Here is a 14,437-nt window from a genome sequence, read left to right on the forward strand (position 1 = left end):
AATATTTAGGAATTTCGATCGTTTCACCACTAAATATGTACATCTTTGTTCTTCTTCCTCCATCACGCAAACGTCAATCGTAATAAACATTCAAGCGATATTTATGGAAGTCTTTATAAACAGCGCATTTACGTCGTCTCGCATGATAAATGATATATGCAGTACTAATATTTCTAAAGCGAGTTATATCCGTAAAACTGAAAGATTTTAAACAGCCATCTTCGTAGTATCACCCCGTTCTGTGTGTACGACATTGACAATGAATTGTGTGAATAGTGCGGCGCGAACGTAAGCACAAACGGGACCTTAGAAAAGTCGATTCACCGATGGAACCGTGCTCTCTTGTGAAATATACGAGTACAACAGCTCCTTCTCTTCGACGATTCAAGAATCTCCGAATTTCACGAAACGGAAAATCGGCAAAAAAGAAAAAGAAAAAAAAAATGGAAAGATGGTGAAAAAAGTAAGGAACAACACGTATCGATTATTGTATGGATGGTTCATCGCGATTGTAAAAAGATGCGAAAGATTAGAAGATTACTGGTTCTGCTACCGATATGTAACGTCACAGTTTAAATTGAAAAATAAATTGAACCAACCAATTGGTTTGACGTAAAATAATTACAACTATAACTCGTATAACTAGCGACGAGTGAGATCGTCATTGCTGTCGTCATGATGAATCGATGACAGAGGTACTGCTTTACGCCGACTCGATAATAGCACGATATATGTAAAACTCTACTCTATTCTAAGCGCGCGCGATGCTTCGTTCGCTAATAAATGAAATAAAAAGACCACGAAAGATCAACTGATAATGGAAAAGGGACGCAATATCGTGAAAGTATCGTTTGTTGCTTTCTCCTTTCGTACGAAACGAAAGGGGAAAATGTGGAATTCATAGCGCGAAGGAAACTTAGTTGCCCAATGTTCAGGACTGACGTCAGTACAGAGTTGTTGGCGCCACTGTCCTATGACGTCATTAGGGGTGTACTTGGGGTGGTACGCGGGGGTGGTCGGGCTTCAGAGGCGTAGAATTCAGAAAACAGCAATAAGAATTTTTCCGATAATCCTGAATGTCGAAATAGAATGTTTAGTTCGTAATGATTAAAAAAATGTTATCGACATCCTAATGATTATTTGTTAGTATTTTTCGCTCTCCTAGTCCAAATATATTTAACAAATAAAAGAGAAACATATCCGTATTACACCCGAATCCCATTGCGATTGTATTCTTACTTTTTATTTATTGACATTTTATTTAGAACGAACGAGGGGCCGTTTAACTCGATCATCAATCGATAAAATAACATTCACTTTAAGCTCCGATGTCCTATTCTTTTTCCTTTTTGGCAGCGTGAACCAAGTTGGTCGATCGAATAAGAAACTACATACGTACGAGCAGCTATCTACTTTTAACCATTTTATTTCGCAACATCGTAAATCGATTGATCTGCATGCCACGAATCAGAGTTATGAGATAGTTATTAGCAAACGCTCGAAAAGGTATAAATTTATTGTTACGCCACTGGGCTAGGCTGTCAAACACGTGCCACATTCAACCCTCCAGGTCTCCGCCATTTTGGTGTTGAAGTTGGGTCTCTCATCCTCTCTCGTCCATGTAATCTCACTTCGTACTACTCCAACCTTCCTCTTACAAGTCTACGTTATTTTACCGATTCTTTAGCGCGAAATCAGTGGCGTAAGCACCGAGTCACATAAAGGCCAATCGTAAAAGTGAAAGGTAAAGAATAAACAAATGACAAAAGCTATACTCTACCGTAATCAATAGCGATAAATATTTTTATTTCATGTTTTATTGTGTCTTCCGAAAGGATATTTTTACGGGTACTCGTTCGATCGGCGAGAGCCGCGTATTCGTAACTTCTCGTAAATCTGGTGAAAACACAAGGAAAAAAAGAATCGGAGTGTTTTTAGCTTTTATTTCGGAGTAGCTCGTTAAACGAAGTGGACGATTTACGAAATTTACAATTTCTCTGAGAGGAAGGCCAAAACAACGAGCGCCATTGAATTTTCACACCAGCGTTTAAAACCGAGAGGTTTAAAAGGCTCTCGCGTAAAAAAGCCTAGATCAAACCAGAGAAGACGTAAATTCGAGATAACTTTATCACTCTCTTCTATATATTTTCTGCCCCCTTATATACATACATGCAACGATCAAGTAATTCCAATTATTTGGTTACATCGAGTTATCGTCGATAAACTCGATTACGCTTAAAATCAGTTTAATATTAGGAAATGGATACTCTATACAATACTACATACGTTTACGTCAGTATGCAAGCCTCACGTGATTATTTAAACCTATTTATAGTACGTGATACGGTCAAATAGGAGTAAACTGGTAAAATTCCGCCAATCACGAGCAGGAACTTTCCATCAAATCGATGATAGCGTAGTTTTTTAAAAAGTCCATCTGTTTATTAGATATGCTAGGAAGATGAGAAAGGCTTTTAGGAATGCGAACGTGTCGTAGTTGAAAAATAAATGTTTTCTCGAACGCTGCGGGAACCGAGTGAAATTTCCTGCTTTAAAATACATACAGACACATAGTTCATAGAGTGTTGCGCGAAGCAAACGATACAATTGGGCAAATGAAAGTAGGTGACTGCGAACAATAAGCCACGATGAACCAAGAATAAGATTCTCTATTCACTGTGACGCATTGCAGTGAATCACAATTGAGACACGTCACTCATCGTTGAATTTACAAACTGTGAACCGACCTCGTGTTCCACCGTGTCAAACTCTTCCTCTCTAATACGATTTGATCTGTGAATTATACCGAAATCGATTTAGATCCGCTTGAAAATATCTTGATTCTCGTCTCGCAATCCCGCATGTACATAGAATCGATAATTTCTTTCTAGAAGCAAATCTAAAAAGTAGCTCTCTGTTAAAGCCATTAAGAACAAAATATGTACAGAGGTGTTAAGACTTGTGAAAAAACATAATTTCTCCTGCGAGGGTTCTCTCCTTTGTTTACGTCATGTTATGTCAGTCTGTGTAAAGTTGAAACAGAACGCGATCTATGTTTGTAAACTTAAAACGATACGCATAAAACGTCTATCAGCATTGGAATAGGAGAACTCGTACATAGACGGAAAATAAAATAAGGAGAAGAATCTATATGTTCAAATTATACGTTCGATGTGCAAGAGAAAGGGAGGACGAATCAGGGGTATATGCAATCGATAATATCCACGGACAAAAATACTCTTCAGCAGCTTATAGACTTTCAGCGTACGTCGCGGCATGACCGGACGTTCCAATCTGCCGGAAAAGATTTTCATATATAACTTATTCTTGTTGAAAAATATTTATGATGTAAGCTTAATCGTGATCTACGCATCGAAATATTTAGACGATCTTGAATCACTGGCGCCTCGATAAACGCTGTAAATACTTTCCTTGCATTCGTTTTCTCCGATGATCGAAATAAAAAGAAAAGTCGAAATTTGATTCCACTTGCGTTACGATTGAAGCTACATAACTATAACATAGTTGCGATTTTTGGTCAAACTTGCCCAGGAAATATTTAATTCGAGAGAAAACGAATTTGAGTGATTAGAATAGACGAACGCACGGAATTCCGGATGAAAAAATTTGAATTTATTAACTTGAATCAGTATGCATGGAATCTCGACGCCCTCGCAATTTTTGCTAAGAGAAACAAACTGTTCGTTTTTTCTTCTTTTTTCTACCGAAGAGGAACATTTAACCTCGATATCAAATGTCTGATGCGTTAACTCAGGTTCTGAATCCAAGGTCTGGCAACCAAGGTCTTAATCCCTTTTCGTTTGTCTAATACGCGAGAGCTTTTATCGTAGAAATACAAAATTTTCGTTCTAAATAAATCGATAGATGCGCGTCTCTACGACGTTTGCGATTGATCTCTACACAGAAACAAATGTGTTTTCTATAAAACAATTCGGCAATGTACTAACACTAACCTTGACGGAAAATGACGTTGATACGTTTCAAAGTAAAGTCTTTTCGTTATCAGATTATTCGGACTTTTCTTGCACGTAATTAAATCATAGAGCAAAAACGGAATATGTAAATATATTCCACGGTAGGTATATAGTCAACGACGATTAAAATGATTATCTTCCTTTAATAGCAAAATATCTCTGAGAACAAAATTATCGAACACTTAACGTATATATCTCTTGCAACGTATTTAACAATGATTTTTCGCAGCGATCAAAGATTACGATCTATGCAAAAACGGGAGAGCTCGATAAGATACAGTATCAGTATTGACGCACATACTTATCTCAGAGACAGTTCATTTTCATCTTTATCGAAGACCTTACAATTTCTTCTCCTTTCGTTCCTGATTTGACACACACATACAGATATGTTCGACGATTGCTATCGCTGACGCATTTGCGTTTATTAACTTCTCACGATTTCACAGCGTGCTTTAGGTACAGTTTGGGTAGTCACCGCGTTATTTATTTTCTACCTCGTCACGTAATTAACTCCTTTATTGACTAATTCGCTATGCCTGGATCAAATTTATTTCGGGCTCACATTATTTCCATTAGAAAGTTAATACCTGTCTTTGATAACCTGTTGTGCGATACATCGCATACATTTCTTGTGGAAATCTCCACATTTCCAGGGCAATTCTGACTGATTAGCTGACTTTAACAAGCGAAAACAGGGAGTCAATCGTCCAGCAAATGTCCTGGAAAAAACCTAGACAAAGAAATAGAAAAGGAGGGTGCGGGAGAAGAATGCAAAGAACGGGGAGATAAGCGTGGAAGGACGCAGACAACGAGTAAACTGTTTCGCTCTACGTAGCAATGGTTAACCACCGCGCTCTCTGCGCGGTATGGCATACCGCGACAAAATTAGCGACCAACCGAAATAATTTACCACTGGACTCCTCGAAGAGTTGTATGGTCTTCGTCTCGTGGTGACCCTGAAATCCGACATAGATCGCTCGCGTTCCTGGCGCATCCGCGCTCATTATCACCCAGATACTTCTCACGGGCATCCAATCAAAGATTCCCTTTCGTTCGGAATACATTGTACGTGATATTAATGGACGATCCATTTACAGCATCGACTAGCACGTAGCGTCACGTGCATCGACTAACAACGGGACACCCGGATTATAATCGAGAACTAACGATTTAAGAGTTTGTTATTGACTTCATAGAAACATCGACTATTGAACTCTTGTACGAGGAAAAATTGCTTTTATTAACAAATAGATGAATCAATTTCAAAGAGAGCCCTAAAATGCTCGTGAAATATTCATTTCCTTATATACATATCCTTTAGACGTCTGTTTCAATGAGATTTCCGTGAATTCAATTATCTTCCTGTTTTTTGATTTTACGTGCAAAATACAATTTTATTACGCAGAAGATATAAATCGAAATTCAGAGAGAAGTATGAACGTCATTACGAATGATTCATCTGTTAGTTAAATAAGCTGCCAATATCCGCTTCTAAGAAACATCGATTCGAATATAGTCAGTTACTTTTCTTTTGTCGTTAGTTTGTCACTTCAAAAAGATTTTTCTCGTTCGTACGGCTCCCTCAAGCGCAATCCGATTTTCTATCATAAATTGCTTTCTCCTTCGCTGGCTTTTGTTTCGACGCGCCATTAACGAATAGAATCGCGAAGAAAAACAATTACGGACAATTGTTAATTGCCTGTGCACGAATACTCGACGACGCTTTATGAAATCATTTAACAACAATAACGACCGATCGTTTAAAAATAGATCAACGGAGTTAAAAATGTGACGCGCAAGAATAGAAATACAGCCAATTTTATACGTCGATTTCATAATTTTCATTGAGAAATTGCTACGTTTCGGGACAAAACATCGTTTCACGGTTAGCAATTTTGTAAAAGTATCAACAGCGCGTATTCCATTGTCTTGATTCTTTTGGCATTCGATTAGTAATAAGCATATCTATGAACGAAATGGAAACGGAAGCTTCTTGAGTGTATGAAAAAAGAAGGAATATAAGAAGGAAAAGGCGGGGTAGCATGAAATAAAATTTGTCGATTGCATCCCCCTTCTCCGGTAAAGCGGTAACCTGCTGTTGAGGTTGTAGCGCGGCGATAGAGGCCAAGCAGATCAGTCTGCGCGAGTCTCTCGAGTAGTGAACGTTGTGCTTTCTGCCGTGTCGTGTCTTTGGATGCGTTCACTGCCCTATCTATTGAAACGTATTCTTTCGCTTAAGGACCTTTTGTTCTTTTCCCCTCATACTGTTCGTTATCAAGCATAGAAAATTTGCCAAACTCTTCCTTAACTTTTATTTAAAGGAGTAAGAAGAGACGAGAGAAGTTGCTCATACAGCAGGAACTTGTCGAACACAGATGGTCAGAGGTAAGTAATTACATTTATCCCTTCGTCTTCCATCAAAATTTCGCGCTGTTGTTAGATGCCGCCTTCGTAAAATATAAAAAGTTCGTTGTCTAGTGATTTTGTCCTGCTAGAATTCGTTCGCATTCGCTTGAAATTTATTTGAAGGAACAAAAAGAAAGTGAAAAGAAATTGCTGACATTCGAAACTGAGGCTCGTTCAGGTATGGTCCAGACACTTGTGTATTAACTTGTGTATTTTACGCGTACATTTGAGTCAAAGATTCCGGTATGCAATTAGAGCGAAGTGCTTTTAACAGACCGCCATGAAAATGTTCAGCTCGAGATCGACACAGGAATCTCGAGTAGAAACGTTACAACTGGTTCTAAACGGCATTGACGTTTATCCGGTGTAATAATACGAGAGGATACTTTCCTCTCTGTCGGCTCGTGACTTTCTTACCTTCTTCGTTTCTCTTACGTTTAGCTCGCAGAAGTGGTCACGGTTCGTGGATATTTCGTGTGCAGGTCGCATTGTCTAAGGTCGCGAAGCACTCCTCGCTCGAGCTCGATCCTCCTTCCCGTGTGGTTACGAAGGTCGATTCCCAGCTTCTACCAAATAAAGAAAATTCCTTCTGTATAGCTTGTAAAGCAGTGTGTTTAGTTGTTTCACGGCTATACGTATAACCGAATGTACAATTAGTAACATTTAGGAACATTTAGTAACGGAATATTACATATCGGTACTTTCTTTTCGCGCATCTTTTTTAACTGTAATTAACATCCTTCACACACAATGTAGCATCGTTGGTCAAATGTGTTTCCAAGGTGATTGCTCGTTAAGATCTCGATGCCTGAATAGGAGGAGATATTTAGTTCACGCGGTGCTTAATTAATCATTTTATCAACGAAACAGACGTAAGCTTTGCTCTATGGGGCCAAGGTTTCGATCTCGTCGTATTCGCGTTCGTGATTCTATTTTAGACAGATCGGGATACCATCTTCCTTATACATCATCGATTATTCTGGCGAATTCGCGCTAGCCGTCGATAATCGCGATTTCTCAGCAATTAGCTATCACAGATAATGCACCTTCTCTCTCGATTCGCTCTCATTTTCTGACCTCATCGTCGAACTTTTAAACGCTGCTATTACTAGCAAGGGCGAAATGCATTCAGTAAAGTATAATTGAAATTCGCGTGGTTCGTAACGTAGGATATGACGTGTGAAGCGTACACGTGTAAATGCACCCGATTTGGTTCGCTTCCATCAGATAAATTTGTACACGTCGTTCACAGAAAATAGCCGGCTATTTATTGGCTTATTATGACGAATAATATTTTTTACCGGAGATTCAATTTCTTTTTGACCTAACAACTTCTTCGAACGAAAGCGTATTTTATAGGATCTTTATCGTTTGCTCTATGATCGATGATAACGGCCAATACATCAATGGCATGCCAATCGATCTTCGTTAAATAAAACGATGCAATGCAATTTACGTAAGAAAATCACTGGAAATCACATTGTTGGCCTTATAAATGATAAACGTAAATGATAGCGTGTCAATGCTAATATTAGATAATATATTTTCGTCCAACGCGAAGACAATTGATTTCGTTTCGATCGAAAATTGGTTTTGCTTGTTTCGCGCAAAACAGGAAACAAGAATTACAGACCACAAACAAAGTAACTATCATTGAATCGTTTATAGCTGTTTTAATCTGTTCTGGGAAAAATCTTTTTCCACGAGCGATCCAAGATAAGCATTGTCTTATGCTATATCGAGTCTGAATAGTTGTACTTTCCGATATGTATGTCCGTTGTCTTGAAATAAATGAAGCTTCTTTTACGCATCGTGCCCTTGCCAGAGAAGTGTGCTACGATATAAAGCGTAACGCGACTATATATTTCTTTGGACAATCGAGTCAACCATCTTGACTCAATTGCCAAAATGCTCACAAATTATTTATTGATTTCGATATGTATGCTTTGTACGTACGAGAATCTCATTGTCTGGCAAAGCGAACGAAACGTTATCCGTGTTATGCTGTCTTAAAATTAAATAGTATTTAATAATATTCTTAGCTCGACACAGAGAATACAACGGTCACGTCAGAGCTGTGGGCCTAGCTATTTGTCACTCGATGAGAAAAATAGAATAGTTTTTAAAAAACCAATTAACGTCACTATATATTGCGTTATCCGCAAAATTATCCTATCGTAAATCTTTGCCCGTTCACGTGTTTGTATATTCCTTCGGAATTAATGAATTTACGTCACAGCATAGGACTTCTTTGTTTCAGGGTCGTTGCCTGATATCGCAGTGACGATGGCATCAGGAAGAGAAATTTACGGTGCATTCAGGTAAGCGATAGCAAATCTTTATAAAATCAAAATCTTACAAAAAATCAACTGATTTTGATCGATATTGAATGATAAAAAGCAAGAAACAAAAAAGAAATACGTATAAAGTATCGTGTAACGGAAATAGGAGAACGGTAGAGTCAATGTTAATCCTTGATCGCAGTGTACTTAAGAATATACTCAGTTATCTCGATCGAATCAAGCACACATCTCTAAACGCGTATTCAAAAGCCTGCAGTAATAAAAAATGAAATGCGAATGAAAAACATGAATTTAATTTAATACACAAATAATACGTCGATTTTGACTTTGTTGATCACCCAATAATCTAATAACAAAACAAGTCTATTTATTTAAATACTTTTTCCGATTTCGAAATCTCATGATTTGTAGATTAACAATAATAATTCATATATTACGAAAATTGCCATGTTTCTATCAAGATCACTATATCGCAGCCGGCATTCAGCCAGCATAATAGATCATGACGCAAATGAGTAGACTCTCTTCCTTTCCCCTTTTCCCCCCCAACAGAATGTTCTTCCGGTACAATTAAACCGATACTTTCGTTTCGATAATAAAAAGTCTCGTATATATCGTTTCCTTCTTCAATATTACTGAAATATTTTTAGGGTTCTAATACAGTGTTTTACGTAAAATCAATTCGTTATCCATAGCCTAGACTACGTGCTTCAGTACCAATGACGTAACATTGACGCAAGCGACAATTGTTGCCACTAGAATGCTGCAGGGCAGAACGTCGATAGTTTAGACCAACTATAAAAATCACGTCCTCTTTGCCAGCAAATTGCGCTCTTAAAACTGAAATTCAAAATACAGAATGAACGTCTTGATTATCATTACTCATTACAATTACTTGATTACTATTAATCGTGGTAAATAGTAATACCTGTGTATCCAGCGACAATAACCTTTTCCGAAAATATCTCGTGCTTGAATCGAGCCTCAAATTCATGTTTTAATTGTTTTCCTTTTTTTTTTTACTTAAAATTAAGACGAAAACTGTGCATCTGCCAAATTAAAAAACATACCAATAGTCGATAAAAATATTAATTGTTAAGTCGTCGATAGAAGTGGTATTGTAGATTTCAATGTTCTCTTTAATTTACAGTTTAATTGTGGATGACGTCGATTCTCATTCGATATCAAGCGACAACTCGGATTTAGATGGTTTGTCGAATGTAAACAGCTCTCAGAATTCATCGCCTCAGACTCCACTGGACAGTCCAGGCGGACCTCGAGAAAAAATTAAACAAATGCAAGTGGAAGCCGAAACTAGAAGAGGAGAATTCGCAAGGCTACTCGAAGAACATGCTCAAGTAGTGAGAAAGTTAAAAATGATGGAGGCCGAAGAGCAGCTCTCAGCAACCGGAAACGTAGTGGGAGCTACGCACGCGTGATTCTATCATTATTGGTCGCGTAAAGCAGTTGTATGATTGGGACCACCGCGCCTTTGCGATGCGCGTCGATTCTTCAAATGCGATGGCAAATTATAAAATTTCCGAAAAATGTTGCGTGAGATTAAAAATACTTCTTTGCGATACTGATAATACCACGATTGAACAGAAAATACAGCAATGTTAAAATGTAAGAGAAAACTATTTTTTAAACAAGCATATTTCTATGGTATAAAGGTTATTAATTTCTACAAAATGAAATTTATGGGAATTATTTTTAAACAACCATTTGCAATGCGAAATGTTGCTTTGAATAAAAGCGATCAAAATTATACGAAAATTAGGAGCAAAATTCTTGATCAACAACTGCTTACCCTTAGAAAATTTGGTTGGAACTTTATAGCCATGAGGAAAATCTTGGCGCGATGGTTCAGTCCTTAAATGTGAAACGAAGTTATTGCGCCTCGCTCTAATTACATCTGAAGCGCCGCAACGTTTCCACGTTCGTTTTTACTTCGTGAAAAGTAAACTTCTACTTTGCAAACGGCAGATTTATAAAAGTAAAAACGATCAATCGAAACTTGGTTATATTGCTCATTACTCTAGAAGAATTTGGCACAATGTTCAAAATTAATTAGTTCGAGAAGATTATCTCGATTTGCGTTTATCATGAAGTCTGAAAAACTTCTTCTATAAGACAATAATAAAAAACAATCGGTATACATTCTTGAAACCATGAGATGTATCCGATGTATGGACATACGCAGCAAAAATGGCTGGCCTAAAAGTGTAGTACAAACTTTCAAAAAACAAGGAACGAGGTATAGTACTAACCTAAATAGCGAGAGTCTTCGGTTTTAGCACTGATTTTAATATGCGATCATTTATAGGATATTTTCATTTCCAAGAAAAACGTCGAAATCATAACTACGTAGTACGTCTCGATCAAGTACAAGCTTCTACATTTTATAGCATTGTATATTTGAGTGTTCCATATGTATAAGTAAATAATTTTATATACCATAAACATACATACATATGATAGCATAGGACTCTAAGCCTGCCGTAACACACGTAAACTTTCTGTAAATAGATTTCTTTTTTAATATGATACTTCTCATCGTCTAAGGTGTTTATCCACAAGAAGCCTTACAATGCAGTTATACAGTAAAAAAAAATCGTTATTGAGAACCTTATTTTGCGGTATCTTATAAAATACTAAAGGTTCGAGTTAAATACGGACCAACAAATCACGAGTATGATCTTTCTTGTTTTCACGTGCGCACTGCATCAAGTTTTTATTAACATAAATTAGGTATTATTAGGCATTTATAGAAATATGCACATATACATATGTAAAAAAGTATATAAATAGAAATATTTGGCATATATGTTAACCTCGCTATTATTAAGAACTCCTTCAATATAATAAATCGAGCACGCAATGTAAAAAATATGTAATCTCGCTCTTTTTCCCGATAATGTTATTTTCTAATCTTTAAAAATTAGTTTTCGAATCAAAAGTATATATTTGTCCAACTTGATAATGAAAAAATGGAACAATATTTCAAAGAATGCAAAATAAATAGATGATTACTGTTTCTGTTATCATATAATAGTCTGTAATAATAACGTTTGTAGTAAAATCTTAGAAAATAAACATTATGTATTGAAGATATTGTTAGCCTAATTGTAGAAACATCATACAAACATATATGTATTATAAGAACTGTAAAGTGTAATTAGAATTATAAGAATTGTATATTGAAAAAAAAATATACTTTATTGAATTGGAGATATACATTTTTTATCACAGAAATTATTTTTGATTTCTTGTTATATGATATCTCTTTTAATCATAACAATATTGATAAAATATAACTTCAATTCAAACTAATGTAAATTAATGCAAAAGTAATTTGTGTATGAGAACTTCTAAATATTAATATGTATTACACACCTTAGATACAAGTAAAAATGTAACAGGTTATGATTGCTATTAAAAATTAGTGTATTCTTTATATATTGTATATATAATGAAAGAACCAACAAAGAGATATCAACAATAAAAACAAGTTGAATTCCATAAAATATAAAGATGTTTCTTTCAACTATAGTCCTCAAATAAAAATGAGAAAGCTTTACCTTAAGTTTGTACTTTATATAGGGCACAACCCTATGTTTCAGGTAAACTACGTTGAGCTGCGAACAACATTATTGCATGACCGAATTTATCATTACGATCTCTTAAATATCTTATTAAATCAGCCTGCATTTCAAGCAATTCTTCCAAATTAGATCTCCTATGATAGCAACCTACTTCACTGCTACCTGCATATGTATCTTGAGTAAAAGAAGATGTCCATTCTTCTCTAGCAACATCAGCTGGAGGACGTAATCGATTGAATCGCAAAACTTTTCCTGTAAGAAAAACAATGTTTATATCCTTTTACAACTTCCTATATATTATAAATTCTTCAATAATTTTTCGTATACTTACTAATGTAATGTATATAAACTGATATAATAATTGTAAGTTCTACTGTGGTCAACAACACTATGTAATTTAGAGGAGTGAACCATTCTGAAGCATGACAGTATTGTTCGTAATTAACTTTATGCGTGTGATGCAAAATCACAGCCAATAATAGATAACACGTTATCCATAATGACGCTATGAAAAGAGGTGTCCTTATCTGCTGATATGTCGATCGGTAAAAATCAAGATACCCATAAATACGGAGTTTGTGATGCTTTGCTTTTACAAAATGATCTGTCAACATAATTATCAGCCAGTATGCACAGTGAAGATACAAGTATATAAAATATGTATCACATTTATTTTTTTCTTCAGGCCACACAGATATAAATATAATCCCAATAATTTCTAGAGACACCTAAAATTTGAAATAAATACATAGTATTTGCATGACAAACAATTTCTTTTATATAACCCTCTAAATAATTCAAAGAAGTTGCCACTTACACTAAATATAAGGGAAACAGACACAATTGGTATAGTATCCAATTTTTTAAAATATACTTCTTCTGAAGTTAATATCTGTAGATGAGGGTCTTCTTCTTCCATGTTATAAGGCGAATCAAAAAATACAGCTCCCTAATAAATGCATATTTATAAGTAATTGCTTCATTCAATAAATTTTTAGTACAATATGTATGAGAATCACATTTTGAAGAGGTCTGTAATATTTATTATAATTATGATGTTAATATAATATAAACTATATAAGTCAAAACATGAATGGCAAAGGATTATAAAGAAAGAGGTTATGTTTATATTATATCAATACGCAAAAACGAATACAAGACAATAATATAATGGGTGATATAATTTCTATTATACTCACACTGCCTGACGTATTTAAATCTCTGTTAAGACTGACCATTCCACCATAAAAAGATGATACAAAACAAGGAAATTACATATACCTTTCATTACCAGAACTAAACCAACATCTCTGTTTACAACGTTAATCATATATAGCACGTTTTCCGAACAAACATGCTCGGAATTCCTTAAGCCGTAAAATAATACATGCTATAAATCATTCAGATTCTACAAAGTATCGTTCAATTTACGTACAACAAATCATAGTTGCAACATGTAACGTAAAACGTAAGATCAAAATGCCTACTATAGTACATATATATACGATATACGTGAAACTTGGCAAGAGTTATATGTGTGGATATAACAAACATCAAAAAATAAATTGACAAAAATTATGATTTACATTATTTAACACAATAATAACCTTGTGCTTACAAAGTGTACTTATATTAATAAGTGCCTCTTTAATAAATATGTTAGTTTATTTCCAAATATAAAATTGGAGATAGATACAATAATAGTAAGTAAAAAAGTAATATACAAACGAAAAAATGTTAAACAAAGTTTGTAAAAATAAGGTGTGATAAAACAATCGCTAGTAACAGGTAATAAATACGGAATACTAAATTTCTATATGCATGCCAACATTAATCAGAAGATACTGAACAAATATACACAGGAAACGTCAAACTTTATTTTAAAAATACGGAGAATAAATCTTCATACATATGTACTATCATTTCGTTAAATGTCATATACATTTGTGTTGAAGTAGACATTGTGTAAAACACTGTGTCAGACACAAGTGTCAATTTGTTGATAGCATTTTAGAGAGATGATTTTATAGAACGAAAAAAAGTACAAATATAACGACAAAAGTAACGACTCAATTTTAAATCGATGTTCAAGTTTCTCAAATAGAATTTATTCTATCCCCCCCCC

General features: G+C 35.3%; 2 protein-coding genes and 1 long non-coding RNA gene across 7 annotated transcripts; 1 reads left to right on the top strand and 2 right to left on the bottom strand.

Annotated features, from left to right (window-relative positions):
- Window positions 1-6,110: 6,110 nt before the first annotated feature.
- LOC100746307 lies at window positions 6,111-11,933 on the top strand. 2 transcript variants are annotated; one of them, XM_012388414.3, is made up of 3 exons: window positions 6,111-6,383; window positions 8,649-8,725; window positions 9,858-11,933. In XM_012388414.3, the coding sequence occupies exons 2-3, from the start codon at window positions 8,691-8,693 to the stop codon at window positions 10,144-10,146; spliced, it is 324 nt and encodes a 107-aa protein (XP_012243837.1). In that variant the 5' UTR covers window positions 6,111-6,383; window positions 8,649-8,690; the 3' UTR covers window positions 10,147-11,933. The 2 variants fall into 2 exon arrangements, with proteins under 2 accessions (XP_012243837.1, XP_003491356.1); XM_003491308.4 differs by having other exon boundaries at window positions 6,115-6,383; window positions 8,665-8,725.
- LOC117151956 lies at window positions 9,318-9,847 on the bottom strand. The gene is made up of 2 exons (XR_004462140.1): window positions 9,636-9,847; window positions 9,318-9,547 (listed from the first exon to the last, which is right to left on the bottom strand). It is a non-coding gene; the product is annotated as an uncharacterized LOC117151956 (long non-coding RNA).
- Window positions 11,934-12,224: 291 nt separating the features above from the next.
- LOC100746108 (transmembrane protein 192) lies at window positions 12,225-13,814 on the bottom strand. 4 transcript variants are annotated; one of them, XM_003491307.4, is made up of 4 exons: window positions 13,512-13,814; window positions 13,130-13,261; window positions 12,644-13,040; window positions 12,225-12,564 (listed from the first exon to the last, which is right to left on the bottom strand). In XM_003491307.4, the coding sequence occupies exons 1-4, from the start codon at window positions 13,548-13,550 to the stop codon at window positions 12,320-12,322; spliced, it is 813 nt and encodes a 270-aa protein (XP_003491355.1). In that variant the 5' UTR covers window positions 13,551-13,814; the 3' UTR covers window positions 12,225-12,319. The 4 variants fall into 4 exon arrangements, with proteins under 4 accessions (XP_003491355.1, XP_003491354.1, XP_012243832.1 ...); XM_003491306.4 differs by having other exon boundaries at window positions 13,130-13,344; window positions 13,512-13,759; XM_012388409.3 differs by having other exon boundaries at window positions 13,517-13,649.
- Between the last annotated feature and the right edge of the window lie 623 nt (window positions 13,815-14,437).

Source organism: Bombus impatiens, unplaced genomic scaffold (genome assembly GCF_000188095.3).
Source record: "Bombus impatiens unplaced genomic scaffold, BIMP_2.2 scf_0548, whole genome shotgun sequence".
Taxonomy (NCBI): domain Eukaryota; kingdom Metazoa; phylum Arthropoda; class Insecta; order Hymenoptera; family Apidae; genus Bombus; species Bombus impatiens.